The 23,720-nt window shown below is 40.9% G+C and overlaps 1 protein-coding gene across 3 annotated transcripts; it reads right to left on the bottom strand.

The window, feature by feature from the left end:
* Window positions 1-266: 266 nt before the first annotated feature.
* Window positions 267-23,391, bottom strand: dgkaa (diacylglycerol kinase, alpha a). 3 transcript variants are annotated; one of them, XM_086212552.1, is made up of 25 exons: window positions 23,046-23,321; window positions 22,213-22,486; window positions 14,484-14,579; window positions 14,102-14,178; window positions 12,328-12,457; window positions 12,057-12,131; window positions 11,926-11,975; window positions 11,763-11,837; window positions 11,433-11,549; window positions 7,401-7,518; window positions 7,132-7,220; window positions 6,922-7,041; window positions 5,623-5,721; window positions 5,127-5,213; window positions 4,940-5,013; window positions 4,787-4,861; window positions 4,381-4,466; window positions 4,194-4,283; window positions 3,421-3,581; window positions 3,262-3,326; window positions 2,553-2,643; window positions 2,288-2,468; window positions 1,309-1,426; window positions 1,060-1,120; window positions 267-923 (listed from the first exon to the last, which is right to left on the bottom strand). In XM_086212552.1, the coding sequence occupies exons 3-25, from the start codon at window positions 14,557-14,559 to the stop codon at window positions 849-851; spliced, it is 2,190 nt and encodes a 729-aa protein (XP_086068678.1). In that variant the 5' UTR covers window positions 14,560-14,579; window positions 22,213-22,486; window positions 23,046-23,321; the 3' UTR covers window positions 267-848. The 3 variants fall into 3 exon arrangements, with proteins under 3 accessions (XP_086068678.1, XP_086068680.1, XP_086068679.1); XM_086212554.1 differs by lacking the exons at window positions 22,213-22,486; window positions 23,046-23,321 and adding an exon at window positions 23,334-23,391; XM_086212553.1 differs by lacking the exon at window positions 22,213-22,486.
* Between the last annotated feature and the right edge of the window lie 329 nt (window positions 23,392-23,720).

The raw sequence follows: 23,720 nt of genomic DNA, 5'->3' as shown, positions 1-23,720 counted from the left end.
ACCATATCATTCTCTGGGTATACTGGAATGACATGATTGATAAGCATTTAAATAAGTCTATACTTGAAGTGGTCTGAACCAATTATTTAAAATTAATCTTCCCAAAAAGTAGAAGCTTTAAGGCCAAACAAGAACAGCAGAGGCTTCACACACACATGCACACACACACACACACAATCTCACACACACACACACACACACACACACACAGTCACTCATTAATATTCATTCATTCTCCAGCCCAACCCCCCCCCCCCCCAGCATTTTCCACATTGTAAGCTTGACTTACTGTTTGAAATAAATGAAAAGAGTAAAAATACTTCAACCACTGTCTGAGATTCAAGTCTCATCCATCCTTCAGTCTTGGTTCCGAGTTGGCATTACACAGTTTATTGCAGTATTTCTAGAAGCCACAACAAAACAGCAATACTACATGATTTATGTCCAAAGTGCACATCTACTCCACTCTCAGTAGGTCTACTTAAGCCATTATCATAAAATAGAGTGAAAAGGCACATTAAGCTCACCGTCTTTCTTCTAGCACGATATTCACTTCACTTTGAGTATCTACACAGCAGCAGTTCCACTAACTGAAGACAGAATGTTCAGTATCGAGAAAAACAATGAGTTAATTTGGTCGACATCATCACTGTGTGTTTTCATACAGCGTCATGCTCCGGCAAGGTTTTACAGAGATGCACAATCCTTGAAGCATTATTTCAACTTTTGCAATGCAAGTACTCTACAACATAGACATTCAAACTGATTTAATATATTAAAAAAAAAAAAAGCGTCAGTCGTCTTTATACAATTAACAAGTGCACGGTGCTGCTTCTAAGCAGTTATTTTTATTTGAAGAAACCAGATGACTTGGCCTGAGGAGCCATCAACATACTTGCTTGATTCTTGTGTGTGATGTGAATCTGGAAGGAAAGGGGAAATGAAATCTTACTGGGACATAATGCGAGGATCAGAAAAGCTAAAGCAGGCATTAAAGTTTAATCGCTGCTCTGCACTAAAGCAGTCTGGTGTCTTGTTTGTGTGTTTAATTGTTGTTACCGTGCAGGGGGGCTGCATCCAAGGTTCTCCATCTATCTGCATTGGTAATGCTTTCTTTGTCCTGAGGGTAAAGAAGAGGGATCGATAAGGTCCATCAGTGACACTCGTGTAATTAAAATACCAAAAGGAAAGCTGAGAAACATGGTAATTGTCCTGTAAACGGCCAACTAAGGGTCGTTTCTAGTTGGTGATCAACACCATTGTCAAGACTGAGCTGGCTGGGCAAGTCTGAACGTGACTCTTTCTCACCTGATGGTGAGCTGAGATGTTTTGGCTAGCCTCACAGCACTCTTCAGGCCCGTGTAAATCTGGCCCATCTCCATGGCACCCTCAAGGCCGACCACCTCCAATCGACAGTCACTGAGATCTGAGAAGGGCCAGAGACAAACGGGGAACATTGATCAGTCGGAGGCAAACCAGCAATCCCAATGTTCATTCATTACCAGGACAGAAAGGGTTATCAGTTCACTAAAACACACTTTAAATCGGGGCGTCTACTGAACATCGGCGTATCATTTCAATTTGAATTTTTCATGCTACAGTTCAGATTTATTTCCAGCCTGTTTCTTTCATGGCGAGTGTGCCAGCCTCACCGATTACTGGCCTTCACTGCATATTGACCAGATTAAAGTTAAAGATCCTTAACATGCAAGTATTAAACACAAAAGACTCTAATATGCACAATAATACGACAACTCTTTTTTGACAAAGCACATAGTCCTTTTCCCTCGTGAGAAAAATGAAGATATAATGGAAAAAGAAGATTGTAAATCAAATGAAGACGCAATTTTTTTTTATTTGATCAGTTGGGCACAAGATATCTCCTTCATCATAGTCCATTCTCAGAATAAGAAGACCATGTTTGAGTGGAGGGGAACTCTCATCTTCCAGACTTCCAAATACGTTTTTAATCACATTTAAAACATTGCTAATAATCAAACTGCACAAACATTGCTAATTATGTTGCCACACTGATTAATTAAGCAGCCGTTCAAGTTAACTTTGACTGTATCTTTTAATCCTAAATATTTATGGTTAGCTAATCTGAGGTCAACAAACTAGTATGAAAGCAGTAATTTTTCTAGTCAAATATTGATTGTGTTGAAACACCAGATAATGTTGAAAATCAGCATCTTTGGAGGAGTTCGTTCAACTTCAACCATGTTCCTCACCTTTCAAAACTAAAGTTGCTGTACATCCCTAATTTTGAAAGACAAAGACAAAATACCTTGGGAGGTCACTTTCAGGACTTCTGGGTCGACGATCACCTCCGGCTCTTCCCGACTTCCCTTAATGTCCCCTTTTTTGGTCTCACCCCATAGATTGGAACCACCGTGCATGCTGGGAATATTTAGGACAGCGATCCCCTCCAGAGACAGGCCACTGAGATCAAGAGGAGTCCCGCAGCACTGAAGAATAAACAGCAACAACGATTCTGTCAGCAGCCACAGAGCACAAAATATTTATGCAACACCGGTGATTATTGTCCTCACCTCGATAGTCAGACTTTCATTCAGTTTCTTGCAGGAAGCAGAAATGGTTTCAGAAGTTGCAAATTCAAAATACCACAGCTTGTTTTTCATTCTGCAGTCATAAGAAAGTGTAATTACGGATTTATATTTAGCACACAGCAGTGTAGAAGGAGTCTCATTGCAACAAATGTTCTCCCAGCTCTGAAGTCAAGAAATACATGTAAACAGGAAGTCATCTACTAAAGTATTGACTGAATCTATTTTTAAAAAACGGGGGCCATATCATCATGGCAAAAGTAACGAATTACAGGGCTGATGAGGAGACAAACTTCAAGCTACTTCAACTTCAGAAGTTGTTAGTTTTTTTCTAAATTAAGTCCATCATTTGACGTGGATGCTGTTTGCTACTTTGTTCCTGTTTTTGGTGACATAAAAGGGGAAGGGGAACGAAGTCTAACTGCAACCAGCTATAGAGGACTATACTGCCACCTACTGGCACCATTATATTGCACCTACTGTTCAGAAAATCATTCGATTCTCTGAGCTCACAAATACAGGGACAATAATCCAATTAAATGACCTGCAACTGTTCACGTAAACCAACTTAGTCTAGAGAAGCAGGAGATCGATGGACGGACACTGAGCCACCTTGTGTGCTAAGCTGCATCTCATCATTTTTTCTGTTCATACATCAGCATGTATACAGGAAACTACTGTGTTATATGCAAACCTGCTGTTGAACTTTTGAGGATGTTTCTCCCTCATTGTGTGAAACCGGTGGGCGATGGAGGCATCCTGTCAACACAACAAAAACAGAGCGCTGATCCAACAAAGAAAGAACAGAAAATTTAGCACTGCCTCTTTGTATGATAGATTCCTAGAAACTCACAACTCCAATAGAGAAGTAGTTGTTGATGATCTCATAAGGGACGGGGTCGCCCTTCTCATGATTCTCATCTGTGCTGACTTGCACACTCCAGCGGTCCATCAGCACCTGAGAGCTCCCCTCAATGTCCTTCAGAATTCGAGTCAGATCCTCGCCATCATAGCCTGCATAAAACACACGGTACCATCGCTGCTGAAAGCTTTCTTACACAACAAAAGATTTCCCAAAAAGTCTGTTTTGATGGAGCATGTGCCATAAACCAGGGTCTTTAAAACATTAGACAGTGGATCTCTAACACTAAGCAAAGATACACCACTTCATTATGTCATTTCTTAACCGTGACTGCAAAAACCTATTGCTACCCTGTACCGGTGGAAATCTAATTGGAAGACTCAATTTTGGCATGTCTCGTTCCTGAACATTATCCAGGAACAGTTAAAATGCTGAAAATCATGTGAACTGTGGTTCAGTGTAGGCAGCGGTAAAGACGATGCAAGGTGAACACAGGCCTGTCGGCTTCACAGCCAAAGTGCATCCGACTTTACTGTGATTTCACTGCAAAAGACTGATTAGAAATGATGCTCAAGCAACTTCATCACGATTTGGATTTGCAAAAGGTATTCCTTCATTGCTCCGTCATGTCATGCAAACTATTGCATGAAATTGTTGATTTGAATGGGGTTCAGATTTATGAGCTACAGTCAACTTAAAGGTGTAATTTTAAATATGGCATTTTATTTCAGAAGAATGAAACACTCTTGCTCTTTATTTCTTACCTCCTCCCCACCGCAGACATCGAGCCAGGTCGTTTCCTGTGCCCAGAGGAAGTACAGCTACCGGTGGCCTTACTAACAGACTGGATTTGTCTGATAGAAAGATTAAAAAAAAGGTGTGTATCATAATGAAACTCTTAATTCATAAGTTTCCATGCTGCTTTTGTAAAAAGAGACACAAAAATCTCACCTATGGCGTCTAGAATCCAGCCGACGGTGCCGTCTCCCCCACACACCAAGATCCTGTAATCCTGTAGATTTCTGAAGAAACTCAGTCTGAAAACAAGATCATGGAAAGACACGAAACTAAAATACATATTTAGGACATAACGGTCTGAAATAAGAGGTCTGCGTACTTTAATCATGTTCCATTATTGTCCTCCCTCCTGGTGTGCCCCCTCCCCCCCCTCACTCAGTCTCTCAACCCAACCAGTCAGGGCAGATGACCTGATTCCAGTTCTACTTCGAGGTTTCTCCCTCTTAAAAAGAGAGGTTTTGCTTGCAGCAGAAATGTTCTACTTGAATGGTGCCCTGAGATAACTTCTGCAATGGCACATTATATTGTGAAGTGAAATGAAAAAGTACTTATTACTCACCCTGGTCCAGGTCCACCATTTGAAAGATTGTATACCTGTCGTGGATTCAGTAAATACTGAAATTTACGCAGGACTCTGAAATACACAAAACCAGGCTAAAAAATGCATGTATGAGACATATTTATTCATGAACCTATGTGAGTTTTAGCTCACCTTTCTCCCTGTTTACCACCACTTTTCGGGTTAACAAACACTAGAAGAGGGTGGGTGTTTGGCACGGGGCTGATCTGATCAATCAAAAATAGAAAGACAAGTGTCTATACTGAGCCCGCTGTAAATTTTGTAGCACAATATTTTTTTTCCAGCTTCTGCTTATTCCACGGTGACAAAAGGCTCATACCTGAAGCACTTGACCATCAGGAGTGGTATTGAGCTCACTGTCATCTGTTGAAGCTGAGCAGCCATTCTTTACGTTGTTCGGTCTCTCCTTTAGGGAGCAAAACAAGGCAGAGAGAATAAATAGGGAGCATGAAATGTGAAGATTAAATCTCGTTGTAAAATGCATAAAAAAAATAAAACACAAGTGAGAAGAGTTTTTCAACAACAAAGGCCTCTGTCCTCAAATTCCATAATAGCTGAAATTGCAATCTTTAAATGGACTTTTATACTGTTTTATATCTCATCTTTACGATTCATCTATTTATATCCTTGTGTCACTTTCGGAATGCCATTTTGGTTCATTGATTTATTTTTTTTTTTAATAGAAAAATATGACTTTGCATCAATGTTTTGCACTCGAAAAGAAAACATGATTATTATTACCGCACATGGTGTGACAGAGACTTAGTGGAGATGGAACTGTACACATGCTAGAGGTGTGCTGGGTAACACTGTACCTTTATAACAGGATATACAGCCCATGGAGGCAGAATATGGTCTCTGAGTGGCCCACAATTGCATTCTGTTGGCTCTTGGTCTGCACATGCATCATGACGCTGTAAAACACAGACGGTGACACATTACACCAACTCCCAGCACCAGCAGTCAGGGCTCCATGCAAGTCGAGGGCAATTTTTGAGGTAAGTTTCAGGGGAAAAAATGGCAACATTTAGGAGTAGGCTCATCAAGACAGGCTCACGTTCAGATTGACAATTCGCTGGATGCAGGCTGAATCAACATAGAACGTTCTGAGTATTTTAAAACACTCCAGATTTGACATAGTGAATCTTCTGAGGCCACTGGTTCACACCGCTGCACTTCTAAAACTGTTTTGTTGTGTTGCAAATCATTGATCTGAACTGGACCTTAGAGAGAGATAATAAAGCTGTAACATCAATTAGCAAAGGTTTATGGAAATCACCACTTTCCTGTTCATCAGGCTTTTCTTTGAACATTCAAATATTATACAGCTTATAAACCCTCAACTCAAGAGTTCAATATTTCTTGTGCCAGAACTTATTTGGAAAAAGGTGTTTTTATCTCTCATGAAGTATATTTCATTTAAAAAAAAAAGAGTCAAATAGCAATTCAGAATAAATACCAAGTTTTTAAGGTCACCTTTTACCAGAGGTGATTAATGGCAGGATGAAGGAAATGTAATTTCCAAAAGATTTTCAGACATTTCCTTCATTTATTCTCATAGTTGAAACAGAACGGAAAAGCAGAAGACAGACAATGTTCTTTCTGCTTTGCTCTGAACTTTTTAGCTATGAACCTGATGATTCAGATTCCTGTTTTGTTTTATTACGATTTTATTTTGAAATGAACACATACAAGCATATTACTTCCTGTCATTTGTTGTGTATAGCTGTGTATTGTTAGCTCATCAGTTCCCATCAGTCCCTGTCCTGCTCCTAGTTTTTCCTCATCCATCTGCTCTTTCCCAGCCCTAATGCTCTCCCAGCAGTTTCTTGTGATGGGATTCCTTGAGTTCCTATTTAAGTCCTATTTTTAGTGTCAGTCCCTGTCAGATCCTCTCTTCTGTTTGGCTTCACCGTTTAATTAGTTTTTGTGTGCCCCAGATACCTGCCATTTCTAGTTTGAGTCCCCCTTTTTCCAGTTCCTGTTATCTCACTCTCTTGTTTTGAAGGATTAAGACAAATATTTGAGTTTGTAAAGTTCCAACTGGCTGCTGATTACTGCATTTGCCTCATCAACATCCTAACAATCAATCACGTGTTAAGACGTTTCCTCACCATAGTGTGGCACCACACACAGTGTTTGCCTGTTAAGCCTTGGAAGCTCTTGATCTTCTTCTGGCATTTCTCACACTTCCTAGAGTCGCAGTTCCCACTCACCCAGTCATGTGCTGAAACCTGAAATATGGGATAACCGTATTAAACAACATGCAGGGATAAAAAAGATTTAGTGTCGCCGTTATTGTTGTCATGGAGACACTGCCATACCCCTGTTTCTTTCTTTGATTTCACATATGTCCTGGTGCAGGGAGCAGGGTTCCTGTTCGCACAGCGTCCATGGACTGTGTATTTGCAGCCTATATGATGGAGTGCACACATGTCATATACATGTCATGGATAGAAATGGACTTGACTTGTGTAATCCTGATAGTTCGGTATTAATCTAAAAAGTACCACCAAAATTTTCATGTTGTGAACAGTTGCCGTAATAAATTTCACTAAAATGTCGCCCTCTTATGGAGATTACAGGTACTCACAAGTGCAACACAGGCCTTGCTTCCTCAGACCCAGCAGCATGCTCTGACACACGTTGCAGTAAACTGGCTTGTTGAAATGTTTCATCCTCCATAGGTGCTGCCCATCCGTCTGGGTCATCTGGTGCGTGTAGGAAGACAAGGCAAGACAGAGAAGAGCATCAGAGTTTTAGTTCTTTCATCGTGAGCAACTATGCTAGGATTTGAAAAGCTGAACGTACCAGTACATTATTTTAATTCAGTAAGCTCATATCTATGCAGACCCTTTTATAAATGTGCACCTGCATTTCACTTATTTTTCACACCCACTCATGACTAACCCTGGCTCAATGAGAACAGCTGATTATGCAGTGTGTAGTGGCTCTGCATGTCAGGACATACCGTGTAGCACCATGCATATGTAAGATTACTAAGGTTGCTTTCAGTCTGTTAAAAGAGTGACACGCACTCTTATCCAGATTACAGACTAAAATGCTTTTCCCCCTCCAACGCGATGCATCATACTATCACTTACAAGATGAGGCATAGCTCAGCGAGCACAGCAGCACACGGCAACCGTGTGGGATTCAAACACCCCAGATTCAAATGTCCATTGGTGGCTGTAAATAGCATGAGGGGAAGTCCCTGGCATTGTTATAGAGGCCAAACCCAGTTCATGGTTTTTACCACCACAATGAATAACCACACACACAATCCAACAGTATGTTGCAATTACTTTCCTGACCACCATAAACACCCCTGACGTTACCTTGATCCAGAACAATCATTTGTTTTATACACAATATCATCAATTTAGTCAAACAGTGTATCAGCCAGCTACTTTATTCCAGCACTTAGTTAAATGTGGGTAGACATTGTGCCGAGTACATGGAAAACACTAAAGCACTCTATGGTGCAGAGCTTGCATGAGAGATGTCATTACCACACCCTGTACTACTGAGTCAGCAAAAAGGTCATATAGACAGAGAGGAGGCAAAGGACAGAGGAGAAGCACGCAAGGCCAGCGTTTCACAAGAGCTTTGCTACTTAGTGAGAAATCTGCTGTAAAAATGAACTATATCTGAGCAAGGCTTTTAGAGTTAATTAAAAAACTAGTGCGAATACACTGAAGGCCACAACACATTTTGATGTCTAGCTGTTGAGAGAACAAAAGGCTCTTATCTTCATGATAGAGGTTCTCAAGCCCAGAATAAACTTAGCATTGTTGAACGGCCCAAGGTCAATGGTTTACTTAGCATTGACAATATTGAATATTGATTGTTGGAAGGTATTGTTGATGCTGAGCTATTAGTTGTGGTCAATGTTCCCTCCAAAATGCGCACTTGCGCCATCGCGCACCGCTCGCACATTCTCAGTGCAGAAGAAAATCTATGCAGCGCATAGACTCAGTGAGTGGCAGGTGTCCAGCCAGTGATACGATACGGTTCACTTACCCTACGCAGCCAATCATAGCATTGACAGGGCTTGTGTATTTGCCCTGCCCATACGCACCGTGGCACTGTGCAGGTTAGCTAGCTAACAACAGTGCGGCAGAGCTAAGAGATGACGACGGTAGCTCAGCGGTTGAGTGGTAAACCCTCAAAAATATTAAAAGTAAACCAATAGAAATTGCTGCTGTAATTTGATTCTTTTAATAAGCCATGTACCTTGCTATGCTCCCAGGTGTTGAACAGGTGTGATACTGGTGTGCGGCCACAGCGTGCACAACTGATGTTGCTCACATTGACACTCAGTGTGCTCAGGGAGCTTGTGTGTATGCCCAGACACATGAAAAATTAGAGGGAACATTGGTTGTGGTTACGGTAATTTACATTGAAGAAAAAAAAAACAACTAAAAACTTGGCACTTCTTCTGCCACTAGATGGCAGCACCTGCGACCAATCAAACTTGAAGCACTTGGTTGTACTTACTCAGGGTTTCCCTCCAGTCTAAACTTTGCTTGTGTTAGATGTCACTTTGGACAAAATGATCTGCCAAATGAAAGTGTAGATTTGTAGAATTGTTTAGTACCTGAAATAATCTCTGTGGTTAACACTATTTTACAATATCTTTTTTGTCTTATGGAATAAAACACATCAGTAGATAAAGTACTTGTGAATTTTGAAGCATCCGAGTATCTTAAAAACAGATGTTGCTAACAAGTTGCTAAACTAACTACTAACATTAACATGCCAAAAGCACAAGATGCATGAAGCTGGTTGTGTGTGTACGGTGTGATTCTACAGCGCAGCATTAGCTTTGTAAATCTAACCTATAATTCTACAACTTCGTTTGGCAGACGCTTTTGTCCAAAGCGACGTACAACACAAGCAAGAATTTAGACTGGAGGGAAAGCCTTAATAAGTACAACAGTGCTTCAAGTGTGGTTGGCTGCAGGTGTTGCCATCTAGTGGCAGAAGAAGTGCCAGTTAACGTTTTTTTTAAAAATATAATTTAACCACAACTGACCACAACCAATATTCAACATCGACAATATCTTTCATCATTCAACACATTCAATATTCAACACTGTCAGTCCTAAGTATTCACTAAGAGCTGGATCTTAACCCTTCTTTCTGATTCATTCTAACCCTGAGGACAAAGAGGAGAAGGTCAGATTTAAGTGCCTCTGTGTTCCCTGAACAGTTGAGTCTTCAAATGTCTCTTTGAAGTAGAAAGGGACTCTGTGGATCGTATGAAGTTGGGGAGTTCACTCCACCATTTGGGAACAACAGAGGAGAAGAGTCTAGCAAGAGATTTAGAGCGATGCTAGGCTGGAAACACTAGCCGTCTCTTACAGGCAGAGCGGAGCAGGCGAGAGGGAGTGTAGGCCTGGATGAGGGATTCCAGGTAGGCAGGAGCTGTTCTTTTCACTGTTTTGTAAGCCAGAAGAAGACTAACGACAGTTGCATTTACACTTCAAATACTATAAGAGTGGTGTTCAATTGACTTTTAAGTCTTGTTTGCCACATAACTTTTGTTCAGAAATAACTGAAAATCCAATGTAAAAATCCAATTTGCTTGAGAAAATCCATGGTGACTAACGTCAGAGGTGGTCCGTCATCCTGTCAACACTCCGGAACAACAGCAGAACAAATACCACAAAGACAAACAGTCACATCCTACATGGGCGCGTGCTGAACAACAACTACGGAGGAGGTCTTGAACCAGACGATTGTACTCGTCAAGACATTACCACGCCCACACAAACCAGCATGTCTGTCTTCTCTCCCTCTGTGGTTCAGTCTTAAGGACGGAAGGCTGTACCTTGTGCCTACTTTACCTTTGTAGACATTTTGCATCATAGCAACTTAACACTGCATCTCACCTCAAAAGCACTTTGAAACGCCCCCAGTTGAGCGCTTTCATGGGAAAGCATGATGTTTTTAGCTGAAAAAAAATATGATAAACACTTGCCCATATTAATTTGATGATGTATTACTGATGAAGCAGCAGAGTCATATACAATCTGTGTCTTTATGATCCTTTAATTTTTCATCATTTGGGATTACAGGATCTGAGTTTGAATTCCAAGCTTGAGGAAATGCAGGGTCAGATTTGGATGAATTTGTAATGGCTGTCCATTGTGAAAGCTCCCGATGACATCATAGCATCTTGTAGCTAATGCTACTTGAGAGAAGAGAGTAACTGGCTGATAGCAGTTTATTTCACGTTTATTGGAATTTGAGATGCCAAGGGTCTGTGTGATGTCACAAAACCCCTCAAACTAATCTTAGATTTTGGACTCAGAGTTCTGACTTCGGGGTTGTGACTATAATCTTTGACTTTGATCTCTGTGTGGTCTTGGACACCCTGATTATCATCTCTGCCACCTCAGTCACTCCGACTGAGACAAAGTCAGGCTGATTGTCTTCATGGCTGACATTCAATCACATTGCTTCATCTAATTTGACAGTGTTTACTGCCCCCCCAAGGAGATGCCTACTGCTGTAAAAGGGAGGTGTTCATGAGAGCACATGAGAGAAAGCAAGTCAGACTGTGGGTTTTTTTTTTGCCATGATGCCTGACAGTAGAACACACAGTGCTTAAATGTACCTTCAGACCCAGCAAGACCAGCAAGGGAACATTGTTCATGCCTCCCTCCACCCACTCCTCCAGAGACACGGTACCACTGCGGTCAGCATCGATGGCTGTCATCATGTCCTCCAGAACCTGAGGAAGTGACATTGTCACATGAACTTGGTGGATTTCGCCGGTGCAGAGAAGCTTATCATTTTACGAACCCTAGCAAATAAGTTACATGTATAGCAATATACTGTCATCACAAAGGGCATCTTGGGCAAACAAATGTGAACAACTATATGTACACTCACTATAACATCAGTTCAGTTTGCAGAGTCAAGATTTGAGCATTCTGGAACTTACCGGCCTGAGCTCTGACACATCCCATCCCAGGTATTCTGCAGCATGCATCATTTGAGCAATAATCCTGTCCACTTCCTATGAATTACAGAGGTCCAATGGCTTTAAACAAACGATTCCATCCTGTTCTTGACCATCACACTACTTAAGTATAATAACAACTTACAGAGCTGTCAAGGACTCCATTGCCATCTCTGTCATAGAGCTTGAAAGCAACTGAGGAAGGAGAGGGTAGATAAAAGTGAAACACAAGCGCAAGTCAAATCATTTTCGATTGGGAAGAAAACACGTGCTTACACTCCAGCTTGTCCCTGGGCTGGCCATCCTCCAATAACGAGAAGTAACATGAAACATCCTTTAAAAAGACCTCCTCTGCAGGGGGATGGGGGTGGGGGGGTGGGGGGTGGAAGGAGGACTCTGGTTACCATAGTTGCATAAACACTATCGTATAGGCATGCTGTGATAAATCAAAGTAAGCCAGATAGGTCATGGTATAGATTGATAAGGGCCTGCTCCAAAGTAGAGTGGAAGCAGCAAGCTGTGCAAATAACATATCAAATAATCTCACTGGCACTGTCTTCCTGGGCAGATTCTGAGTTTTGGAAGGAACGGAAGAGTCGCTGGCAGAGGTCCACAGGGAAGTCCTCCACTTCTAAATAGGTCTTCAAGAACAGACGAAAGCCTTCTTCATTGATGCACTGGAAAATAATGAATGGGAGAGACGTGTGGTGTTTATAGGGGATTTTGAAATCTAAAATTAAATGTGTATGCCAATTTCATGTTTTTCTTTTTTTTCTGAAAATGGATCAAGACACACTACTGCTACTGAGTAAAAATCTTGTTAATGTCAAGTCAAAGATGGTTTCAAGTAAGTATCCTGTTGGGAATTAAAATGATCTTGAAAGATGATGAATACTTTTTGCCCTCTGGTGGGGCGCAAACTGATTTTGAGATGAAACTAACTTTTTGCAAGGGAAAATTATTTGTTTTTGTTAAGTCAAACATTAACGGAAAACCTTGATAGAAAGTTAAATGTATTTTCAAACCCTACAATATTTCTCATGCGAAATTAAACTAAATCAGTGTGTACTGAAGTGTGTACAGCAGAGCCTGACACAGAGGTGGATCGCTCTTGTGATGATATATCAATGACCAAGGTTCGCAGGACAGCTCAGTGATGACATAAGCACACTCAAGCCAGTTCTGGCCTGGAGCAGTACAAGCGGAGGCCAGCAGGGGAGTGGAGAGGAGGGACAATCATACTTCAGCACAGTACAAGGCAGCCGGGCCATGTGTGAGGGCTCTTAAGACTGCCACCATCAAAATGGCCAAATGACAGAACATTTTTTTAAAACAATGGTTTTTCCATCCCTCCGAAAGACTTTCATATACTTGCAGACTTAAAGCAATGCCGTCTTGTGGAGGCCCAAAATATTACAAATATAATCTATGTTGCTTTTTCCTTTAATTTGTCGTCCATCCCTATCCAACACCCCTATTTGGCACCTGTCTGTAAGACCATCTGTCTTGCATGGTATATGTGTTTCTTGCATGATTATAGGCTGTGTGTGTGCGTGTGTGTGTGTGTGTGTGTGTGTGTGTGTGTGTGTGTGTGTGTGTGTGTGTGTGAGTGCGGGGGAGTCCCTTGATAATGCTGAACCACAAACCCAATTCTGTTGACAGTACTCCATTTCTCTAGTTGATACCCTGCAGAGCTGCCCCAGTAATAAATAATGTCAATGCATCATGCTGCTAGGTCGCACAAAGAAGGCAAAAAAGAGGGACTCCAACTACACCGTTATCCTGCACACACAAATGTCACCTGTATTTTAAAAGCTGTTTAAATTTACTTTGGTGACATTTGTGTTAAGCATGAAATAAACTGTTTACAGCCATAATCATCCATGGGAAATTAGCGCATTTGCTTCCTGGACTAATTGGATGGCTGTGCCAGCTACAGTTTATCAGAAAGATGTTTTCTAAATCACATTCGAGCTTACACTGCACGAGGGCAGCCAGCCCACTGCACTGTTCAGCAATGCATTGCTGCGTGGGCAAAACTAAGGAGGTAATTTACATTTGCAACCCAAGATATAGCTCATAGAGAGCTGAGTCAACATGATCAATGCCTTTAAATCTAATTAAGTAGTGTAAAACAATTAATAATGGTTCGATGTACATAAATCACATGCTCTTTTGTCACAAAGTCCTCCGTTGAATGCTATACTGTAGATTCTTTGCATGGCTCATTGCCATAGACATAGACATAATATATAGAGACAAGCTGTGTTTCAAAGTTGGAGACCTGACGGTGGAAATAACAGGTCACGCCGTCCCCTCACCTCTCCGTGTCTGTGCCGGGCCAGACGGCCATCTGCATCAAATTCCCTCAGCACATCTTTCACCTTCAAGCTGCAGTCTGGAGGCAAAGACACACAGGTCACACAGGGACACACTTGTACATGAGGGTAGGTGGTTCTCTCACATGTTGATATTTCACAGGTATCCTACACAGCTATAAATACAAAAATAACCAATGTACTTGACAAAATGCGTATGTGCTTTAATTGAAAGAGAAAAAACAAAACGTGACAGACTGCTACCTCTTCTAGATAGAAGGAAGCATGAGCGACTGTAAATGAGAGTGTGTGTGGGTGGAAGTGGAGGGGGGTGGGTGTTAAGCGCTGAGATAGCTGCCTGCCCGCCTCGCCTGCCTGTACTCACATTCAATGTACTGCTGTAGCTGGATGAAGTCGACAGGGTTCAGTTCCTTCACCTCTGGGTTTGTGGGGGTGGACATGGCGCCTGCTTCTGCACGAACTGTTGGTGCACAGGCGAGAGAAACAATGAGATGGAGATGGTAGGAAAGAGAAAGGTGGGTGCACACCAGGCTGCCTCTGTGTCAAGAATGAAAGCCTGGCTGCAAGCAAAAGATAGCATCATCGTCCACCTCACTGTGAGTGTAAACAGGGAGAATCACGATCAACAGCTAAAGTTTGAATGACGCACGCAACAATTCAATATTCAGGATATCTGTTGCCAACACAGCACAGTTTTGGTACACACAAGTGATTATAATGTGTGTGGTATGGGTGACTATCATATTTCCATGCTCATGTTCTGCATGATGCTAAAACTATATTGTCTACATGCTATATCTATATTCTAAGTCTTCTATTTTTTCTACATCTCTAGCCAATCAGAACTGTGTCAAACTTCTGATACAAAGTAAGTCAGGCTAAACATACCCATGAAACTTTTACTCTTGGGATTATAAGCACCCAAAATGATTTTTCCATAAACTCACTGGCCCATATTCCATTCACAAAATAATAGGATGAAGACAGTCTGGTTTGGTTTTGTACTTGAGTGTTAAATTTCAGCAACACTAAAAAAAAAAAAAAATTGTGGAGAGGCAAAAAAAACCAAAACAAAACTGACCAAAAAAAAAAAAACAACCCAAAAACTGGTTTGTCGAGGGAACTTCCTACCAACCAAAACAAAGGCACTTACCGTACATGTCACACAAGGCTGAAAGTGTACATGAAATTTATGAGACATTGGGAAAAAATAAATAAATAAACACTTGAAATTACAATAAATACCATTCAGGCCGAGCAATTAGCTCTAAAGTTGGAAGCAAAAAGTCTGGATGAACATTTGGCATGATGTTATAAGCAGTTTCATCAGAGGTAAACATGGCGCTAAAACATGAAGGGAAGGAGATTCACTAATGGCAGGAAAAAACAGACAAATGTAGAGTTCATCAATCATTAAAGAAAGACAAGGAACTAGAAAACTGAGAGAAAGCGCCATCCTGTACATTTGAATCCCGACATGAGGACGCAAGCTAAAATGCAACAACAGATCAATACAAAATTCCTACAATGCCTAATGCGTTCAGAATGGATCTATTTTAGCAAAGAAGTCCAACATTCACAAGTATTTTTTTTTGGTTTAAAAAAAAACAAAAAAACACCAAAAAATGTCTTATGGGTAACATGAACATTAAGAATTGGCGAGAACATTCATTATGGCAGCATCGTAGTTAACAAAGTAAGCAATGGAAGTTTAACCACTTTCTTAACAACTGATGTGAGTGTACATATTCATGCCATCCATGTTTAAACCAGTTCCTTCACTTTGATCTCTGACTCATTTCCTGAATACGTTATGCACCTGCCAAATATTCGTCCGTAATGTCTCATCACCAACATCTGCACTGTATTTGCGTGTGTTACATTTACATGATAGGAGGTACACAGACCCTCCAAATCAATCTGCACTCTACCTGCACAAATACCAAACAATAAACAAAGACTGCAAAGTATACATTGACTGATCTGATGGAATACATACGTGGAGCCTCGTCGAGTCATCGATGTGAAAGTAGGAGCTGAGAGCACATCACATCACACTGTAATGGTCTTTAAGAGCCCCTGAGAACTGAGTATTTCTTTAACAAGTGATTTTCATAACTTAAATGAACAAGTCTGTTCAAGTACATGTTTTTTTTCATTATTATTTTCTACTGTCACTGACAGTGTTAGTGATTATCAATTTTAATTGATATTAATATGATATTCGGATAAATGAAATACCATTTCTAAACCACTGTTCCTCAGACAAAGTTCTATCATCCCACTAAATTTCAACAAAATTCATCCACAAGTTGAGTTATCCTGCCAACAGATAACTGCCAATATACTTAATATAAGCAAACTATCTAAATTGTAGGAGTTACAATTTTTGATCCATCCATCCATTTTCTATCATTTATCCTGTTTGGGGGGGGGGGGGGGGGGAGGGGGCTGGAGACTATCCCAGTAGGGTGAGGGGCGGGTTCACCCTGGACAGGTCACCAGTCCATCGCAGGGCCAACACATAGAGACAGACAACCATTCACACTCACAGTCACACCTACGGTCAATTTAGAGTATCAATCAGCATCGTCCCCTCTTTATGTCTTTGGACTGTGAGAGGAAGCTGGAGTACCAGAGAGAACCCACACAGGAACAGGGAGAACATGGAGATTCCACACAGAAACGTCATGCACCCGAAAGTTAAAACTTGATGAAAAAAAAATTCCACCTAAATAATGAGTCATATCAATCGTACTTCTCAATCTAATCATTTTAGTTTTTCCCCATATTAGTCAGTCCTACTTGCAACATGAGCAAATATCTCCACATCAAACTTGATTCATATGTATCTCATCGGTCAACACAAATATGTGGCATTACCATTTCCAGCCGAGTCCCATCCACTTTAAACCAGTGAGCAATGCTAGCTCAACGCTCATTGGAACCTTCTGACACACTTAACAATGGTGCTGCTAGCATGTTTTGTTGGTACAGTCCTGTTAGTGTTGGTGTCGCTTGTTAGCATGTAAATGTTACAATTAGAGTTGTACTACATACAAAGTATATATGAGGCAGATGGAATGGGAATATCATTAGTTTTGTAGATACTTAGTAATAAATCAAAGTACTTGAACATTTCAGTTTGGTCCAAATCATTTTGAAAGGTCAGGAAATCCAAGTTATTTGACTTCATCAGATTTCTATCTCAGCAAGCGCTCAATACGGTCAATCTTATGAAAGAAAGAGTTTTGTTTTTTCGTCATTTTAGGATACATATCAGGAAAAACGCAGCCGTACTCAGTTCCATTCCATCACGTAGGTGATGAGAAATCTTTTCCTGATTGGTGGCGTGAGAGGACACAAAACTAGCATATATATCATCTTGTGACACTGAAGATCAGTCACAAATTTCTTTACCCGAACTACAAATATCAACCTCATCATCACACTTCTTAAGTTCAACAAAGCCAATGAATACATCCTGGATTGACTCACAGACTGAAATACAGAGCCAATCTGGAAGTTAGCATCAGCATGGGCTCCCTTGACCAATATCCAACAGGATTTTTAGAATTCTTAGGTAAAAGCATCAGCGGTGATTGAGGTAAGTTCTCTTCAAGTAAAAATCCAATGCTTGTGCACAAACTGGCGTAACATCTTTTTAGTGTTAAATACACATGGACTGTAAATCTGATAACAGCCTTTATATGGAGGTCGATCCCATTATGAATGATATAAATACAAAGTTAAAGTGAATGAAAGACTGTGTGGTGGTTTTAGGTCCAGGCTGATGAATAGTACTTTACTGTGAAAGTGTTGTCCATATATGTAAGTGCAGCAAGCTCAGGTATCAGTCAGGGTGCCTGCATTGAATCAGAAAATCTGAGTACATAAAGGAGAAATAAAGTGCAGGGAAAAATAAATTGAATTATCTGAAATACCACCCACTCTTTACAGGTGATTTAATTTGCTCTTTGGACTCTGAAAAGGTTCACACTGTCCTCCCTTATTTCTCTTAAAAGGTCAGCAGCATTGCCTAGCAGTTTTGTTTATGTAGCCAATCAAGTGGAGCAGTGAGAATCGACAGCAAAGTGACAAATAAAGGAGTCATGAAAAGAGATCTGCTATTTATCACCTCTTAAAAATCTAGTCCTGAATCTAATGTAGTCTTATAAATAAACTAAAAATTGGGCATACAATTTGAACCCATTCTCATAAAACACTCATTGAGATGATATGACTTACTTCTCCTCTTCTTCAGCTTTACAGAGGAGCGTGATGCGATCATGATGAGCATCATTATTGTCTCCTTACTGACTGATCATCATTATTGTCTTGTTCAACAAGATCTCAAGCCTATCTTAGTAATCTGATTCCTCACTTCCTGAGTCGATAATGATTTGCATGGATGATGCAGCAAGGGAATCGGGTCCAGTCAGAGCTCAGGAGGATGCACTTGCTGCACTTAGTGGTTATATACTTCATACTGAGCCAGTTGTCTCCACTCACAAACATCAGAAGGAGTTTTGAATGGGCTGATTGAAGGATGTATAAATATTTCAGGGGGTTTCAGGAATGTCTAAGGCTTGTTAAGTCTTAATACAGTCCATGTGACCTTATGTTTCTGGTCTGGTGCTCAGTAAGGTTACATTGCTGATGTTAACTTAAATGATTGTCGCTTTTAGAGAAAACTGTTTATGTTGCTTCATAGAAACATTTATGTAGTTGAGACTTAGCTGTGTTGAGATGAGAGGAATTTAAATGGTCTGACAGGACTCACATAGCCAACATTCTGTGTAATTTACACTGACTTGCACTGCTGACAGCCAAAGGTATAATTTTGTTTGAACAAAATTTCTCTGCATATAAATCAGTATAGAATAAATGGTGCAGGACATGTTTGGAGCCTAGATGCAGAGCTACAACCTTCTGGCTGGATGTGGAACCACTTGAGGTTCTTCACGTAACAGTAAAGAACAATTTAACGGTTAAAGTGGTTCTTCAAGTAGCAACAGCTTATGAAAGCTACATTTACTCCCCCGTAAACCTCTGACAAACTGTCTCTTCAGAGCTCAACAACAGCTCCTACTTCTGACCACTCACCAAATTACCGAACAACTTTACAAAAACAAATCACACTTTTAAATAACTGGAGAATGAGAGTGGACAGCTCAGCTGGCATTTTCCTTCACACAAGCGCTGTGTTAATTGTGTACCCTTAATGACTCCATGTAAAACTGTCAACATCAATAAAGCACTGTGCTTACAAGAATCATTTCAAGGTAGACTTGGGGATGACCTTTTTCCATGCCGGCTAATGTTTGTGCAAGCTGTCAAAGCGCCCACGCCTTGTGTCAAGGAAATCTGCTGTTTTGCAACACTTTCAGTGTGCAAGCCATTCACTCCGTCATTCTGTGGTTGGAAAACATTGCGTAGGTTCTTTGAATAGAGTGAAGTCTGATGCATTTGTATTCCTCCAGTAGTAGCAGCAAGTTATCAGAGGAGGGAAGACAGACATGCTTGGTTGCTATGGAAAGTGTTTCCCTACATTAGCCGCTCTCCGTCAGAGCGCTGCCACGGGTGACTAACAGGTAGGAGGAGGTACCGACAGGGAGGGAGGCAGCCAGCTCAGAGAAGGGGGAGCCCAGGCAGTAGCTGAGAGTCTTTCCCTTGCAGCGCCAACTCCTCCCACGCCATGAGCCTCATTTGGCCCTCTAAACCGGAGGTCATGCTCAAAATTGCATTCTACATGCAGATGCTACTGTGACTCATAGCCCAAGCAGGGGAATACTCCCTAACTATAAATGGAATGTTTGCTCTCATCACAGGCTGAGGAAGAAGTTACAAACCAGCAGTAATCTTTCAATTTAAAGGTTAGCAGAGGTGCAAAAGAAAAAAACGAAATACTTCAATATTTCCTCAGAGGTACAGCCCGTAGCTCTTTATGTTAACAATACATAACCAGCACGAGCACCTAGTCAGACATCCGGTACACTGATTGATTTTTGTATAAAATTGCTTCATAACAATAATAATAATAATAAGAATAAGAATAATAAAAAACAGGCATACAGCAGTTGGTTGGAAATGTAAAATGTACAATAAAATGTCAAAGAGGACCAAGAAGAACTGAGGGCTTTGTGATGTATAACAGACTCCAGTGAGTAGAACACAACAAATGTGGATTTTAAATGACACAAAAGCACCAAAAGACAGTTACCGCACTATGAATCATAGACTTCTTGGAAAATGTAGAGGAGGCGTTGTTTTTTTTTTTCTCTGTGAGGACTGCCCATCACTGGGAGTTCAGACTTGAATGTGACTTATATAATCCCTTTTTGTGGAGGCAGCCTTGTAGAACATACTTCATTATTAAAAAAAACAAAACAAAACAAAAAAAAACTCACCCTGCCCAGACATGTGAAGGTGCATGCTGTCACCAACAGCCATGATTCTGTTATGGTGTTAATGTTTGCAAGTATCAGGGAGTCTCGCTTGATACGCCGACAGATCAATACACAAATTAAAATTAAATGCAAAAAGCAAGCAAGTAATATTCTCAAATAACATGCCAGTAATCTTTAGCAAACATAAGAAAGATCTCAAATATATCATCATATTTGCACTTGTGAATAGTCATAAAATTCTAATATAAATGAGACTCGTTCAAATGATAGAATTTTCCGCATTTGTGAGGTGAGCAGCACTAAAGACAATTCTTAAAGCCGCTATGATGGGATAATGAAATACTGAGTCATCCATCAAAGTTTATTTAAAAGAGAGGCAACTGCAGGTCAGAGTCAAGCTGTGCTGCAGTGATCATCTAATGAAGGAAGTGAAGTTGCATGGAAGATATAAACACCCTGTTTAGAGAAGTTTGATCATCTGTACATAATAATGTTTGTGTTTCTCTGATCACAGCTACGCTGTATAGGCAGCATGTACACACAAATGTGAGTAATCCTAGTTCATTTGCAGCCTTTAGCCTCTGATGTCAACAACAGGCCAATTGACCTGACTGTCGCATTGATCGTCTGTTCCTAAAAACTCCCTTGCAATTAGAAACAAAAACCACTGGGACCTCCCTGATTTGAAATAAACAGCATCCTTACGAACATGCACTCTCCACCGCAGCAACGTCTGCTGGAAAATAAGTGCCTCTGAAATTGTTATTGCAGACAAAACAGGTTTAAGAAAATCTCACTTGACTCAGTCTTTCCTGTATGTTTTGCTCTGCCAACTAGCATGGGGGCAGAAAGTAGCACTCATCATTTGCAGTCAAATGGCTGTGAAAGGGGAGCGCTGAGGAGACAATGACTACTGAGTTGTGACAGTATCCACCAATGCCCACTGCCATGTCCTTCACAAGCTGGGGGATTTCGCTAGTCAAGAACCGAAATATACACAGTGTTGGTGTTACGTCCTTCCCTTCAGGTAAAGCATCCTATCTTGTCACAAACATGAGCTCACATAGGTGTAACTCTGATAAGATAATGCTCTAAACCTGTTTAGGCAACGTACCTTGCAAATATTTATCTCTTTCATGCTTTGGCAAGTTTTGACAAATACATAAAGTAGACATACACCCTCAAAATATCTTCAGACATGGCACCCCAGATAGATCAAACACTCCGTATTGCTCCACAGCAGATGAACAGCTCAATCCTCTAAATAGCCTACACTGAGAGGTCTCCCACATGTAACTTAAGAAGTCTGACATTCGTGAGTGACTGTAAAGCGAACTGATTAGGTGTGTGTTTGTGATGATTTAAAAGAAGGCAGGAGATGTGTGATTTACAATGCCCTGCTGGTGGCTGCTCGGCTGAGTGAATTACTCCGTTATTAACGCACGACTTTCTGCAGCACCCACTAAAGAAAATCCACACTGCAAGTGCTGACAGCCGTCAACTCTCATATGCATTTGCTCGGATTTTATACGGAGTTCTTGACAGCAGCACAAAAACAACAAGGCTAAAATCACAACCTCCGTACACCACCCGTCTTTATCTGCAGCAAAAAGCCGCTAAGAGCCTCACTGAAACTTCAATCAATACGCCAAGTCCGGATCTCCTTGTTATTTTGCAACTCACCTCTCTAACAATCGCCACTCCGTTTGTAAGAATTTGTTGTATTCGACGTGATGCAGCTCAACAACCGGTGAAAACACTGCTCCTCGATGAGAAGGCAAGTGGCCGTTAACTTTGGAGGGAGGCGGCGGAGTGGAAGTGCGGAGCCGAGACAGACTGACTGACTGAGCCGATCCCTCCGTGAAGCACCGCCTCGGCTCCTCTGCACCCTCCCCGTTACACCCGGCCTACATCTGCAAAGTTCTGCTTATTAGGGTACCTGCAGCATACTGGAAATCTGTGCACACACACATTGGTCCTCTTAAATGTTGCTTTTAACCCCTTAAACTGATCATTTAGGGTAGTAATTTCTCATTCAATCAATGAGAGGTGCATCCCGGGAGTGGACAGCAGTAACATGGATTACCTAACTTACATTATGCAATTTGATAAGAAATTAATACTTAACTGTCATAAAAAGTAACTTTCTCAATGGTATCTCCATTGAGTTCTTGCGTACATCAAGCTAACATGGTTAACATTAAAACTAGCACCAATATTTTGTGATAAAGGCTTCAATATAAAATATTACCACAGCGTAAAATATATTAAAGTGTACAGATCAGCTCAGTACATTATACCACTATCTAAAAAACAACAACAGCTCTCCATCAGTTCCTCTAAAAGTAGTGAGTTAAAAAAAACAAATAAAGCTAACATTCCGTTTAGTATCAGTAAGCTAACATTGAACTTCCCAGTAAAACTCAAAAGGGGGCAGCATAGTATCAGAGAGTTAAACGCTAACTTATTTAGCCTTAGCTGAGGGGTAAACTCGCATTTTACATTCTGTCACTCACCTACGGTGAGAAGTTTTGGCTAGTGACTAAAGAATGAGATGGCTGACTTTCCTCTGTATGTCGGGCCGGTCTGGGCAGCTCTTGGCTAGCAGTGCTAAAGTTATGGAAGATTCGGCGGTTTTGGGATGTCCCAAGTTACCCGCCACCGCCAAGTGAAGAGTATGTTTGAAGAGTTCAGGTGAAAACCTCTGGTACAACCACTATGGCATGACATTTTAAAATTTAAAAGCTGGCTTATAAATGTTAAAATGGCTTGCCATACAACCGCGGCTTCCTCAAGCTACACACCGGATGATGGGCGTCAGTGAGACCAAAATAGAGCGAGGTTATAGCTCTTAATCCTAGGATGTCGCCACACTGTGGATGAAAGTGGTATTACAATACAAGTTTATGATTTTCGCTTGAAAAAAACCCAAACCTTCTTCTATAGATTTAATGGCGGGATACAAGCGAACTAGATTTGCCTACCGTCACCTACTGTACCGCAATTAAACTACCGGTATTCTTCTATAAAAGACCGACGGAATTTCGAATGAAGGCGAGAGTTAATCATTTGTAATTCAACTGGCAACATTGCTCGACCGGAATGATGCACATATAACTTTAAGTGGAGTGCATAAATGCGCACTATTGTTATTATTATTATTATTATCATAATTATTATAACTGAACTAA

Source organism: Aulostomus chinensis, chromosome 9, assembly GCF_037954235.1.
Source record: "Aulostomus chinensis isolate RoL2024-O1b breed Wild chromosome 9, RoL_Achi_v1.0, whole genome shotgun sequence".
Classification (NCBI taxonomy): Eukaryota; Metazoa; Chordata; class Actinopteri; order Syngnathiformes; family Aulostomidae; genus Aulostomus; species Aulostomus chinensis.
The sequence above is the reverse complement of the archived record's forward strand: the minus strand, read 5'-3'. Positions and strand labels throughout refer to the sequence as shown.

Coding starts and splice junctions, on each gene's coding strand:
- dgkaa (XM_086212554.1), bottom strand. CDS start 14,559: ATGTCCACCCCCACAAACCCAGAGGTGAAGGAACTGAACCCTGTCGAC. Junction 14,179..14,483: donor GCTACAGCAGTACATTGAAT/GTGAGTACAGGC, acceptor CTTTGCCTCCAG/ACTGCAGCTTGAAGGTGAAA. Junction 12,132..12,327: donor TGCCCAGGAAGACAGTGCCA/GTGAGATTATTT, acceptor ATCCCCCTGCAG/AGGAGGTCTTTTTAAAGGAT.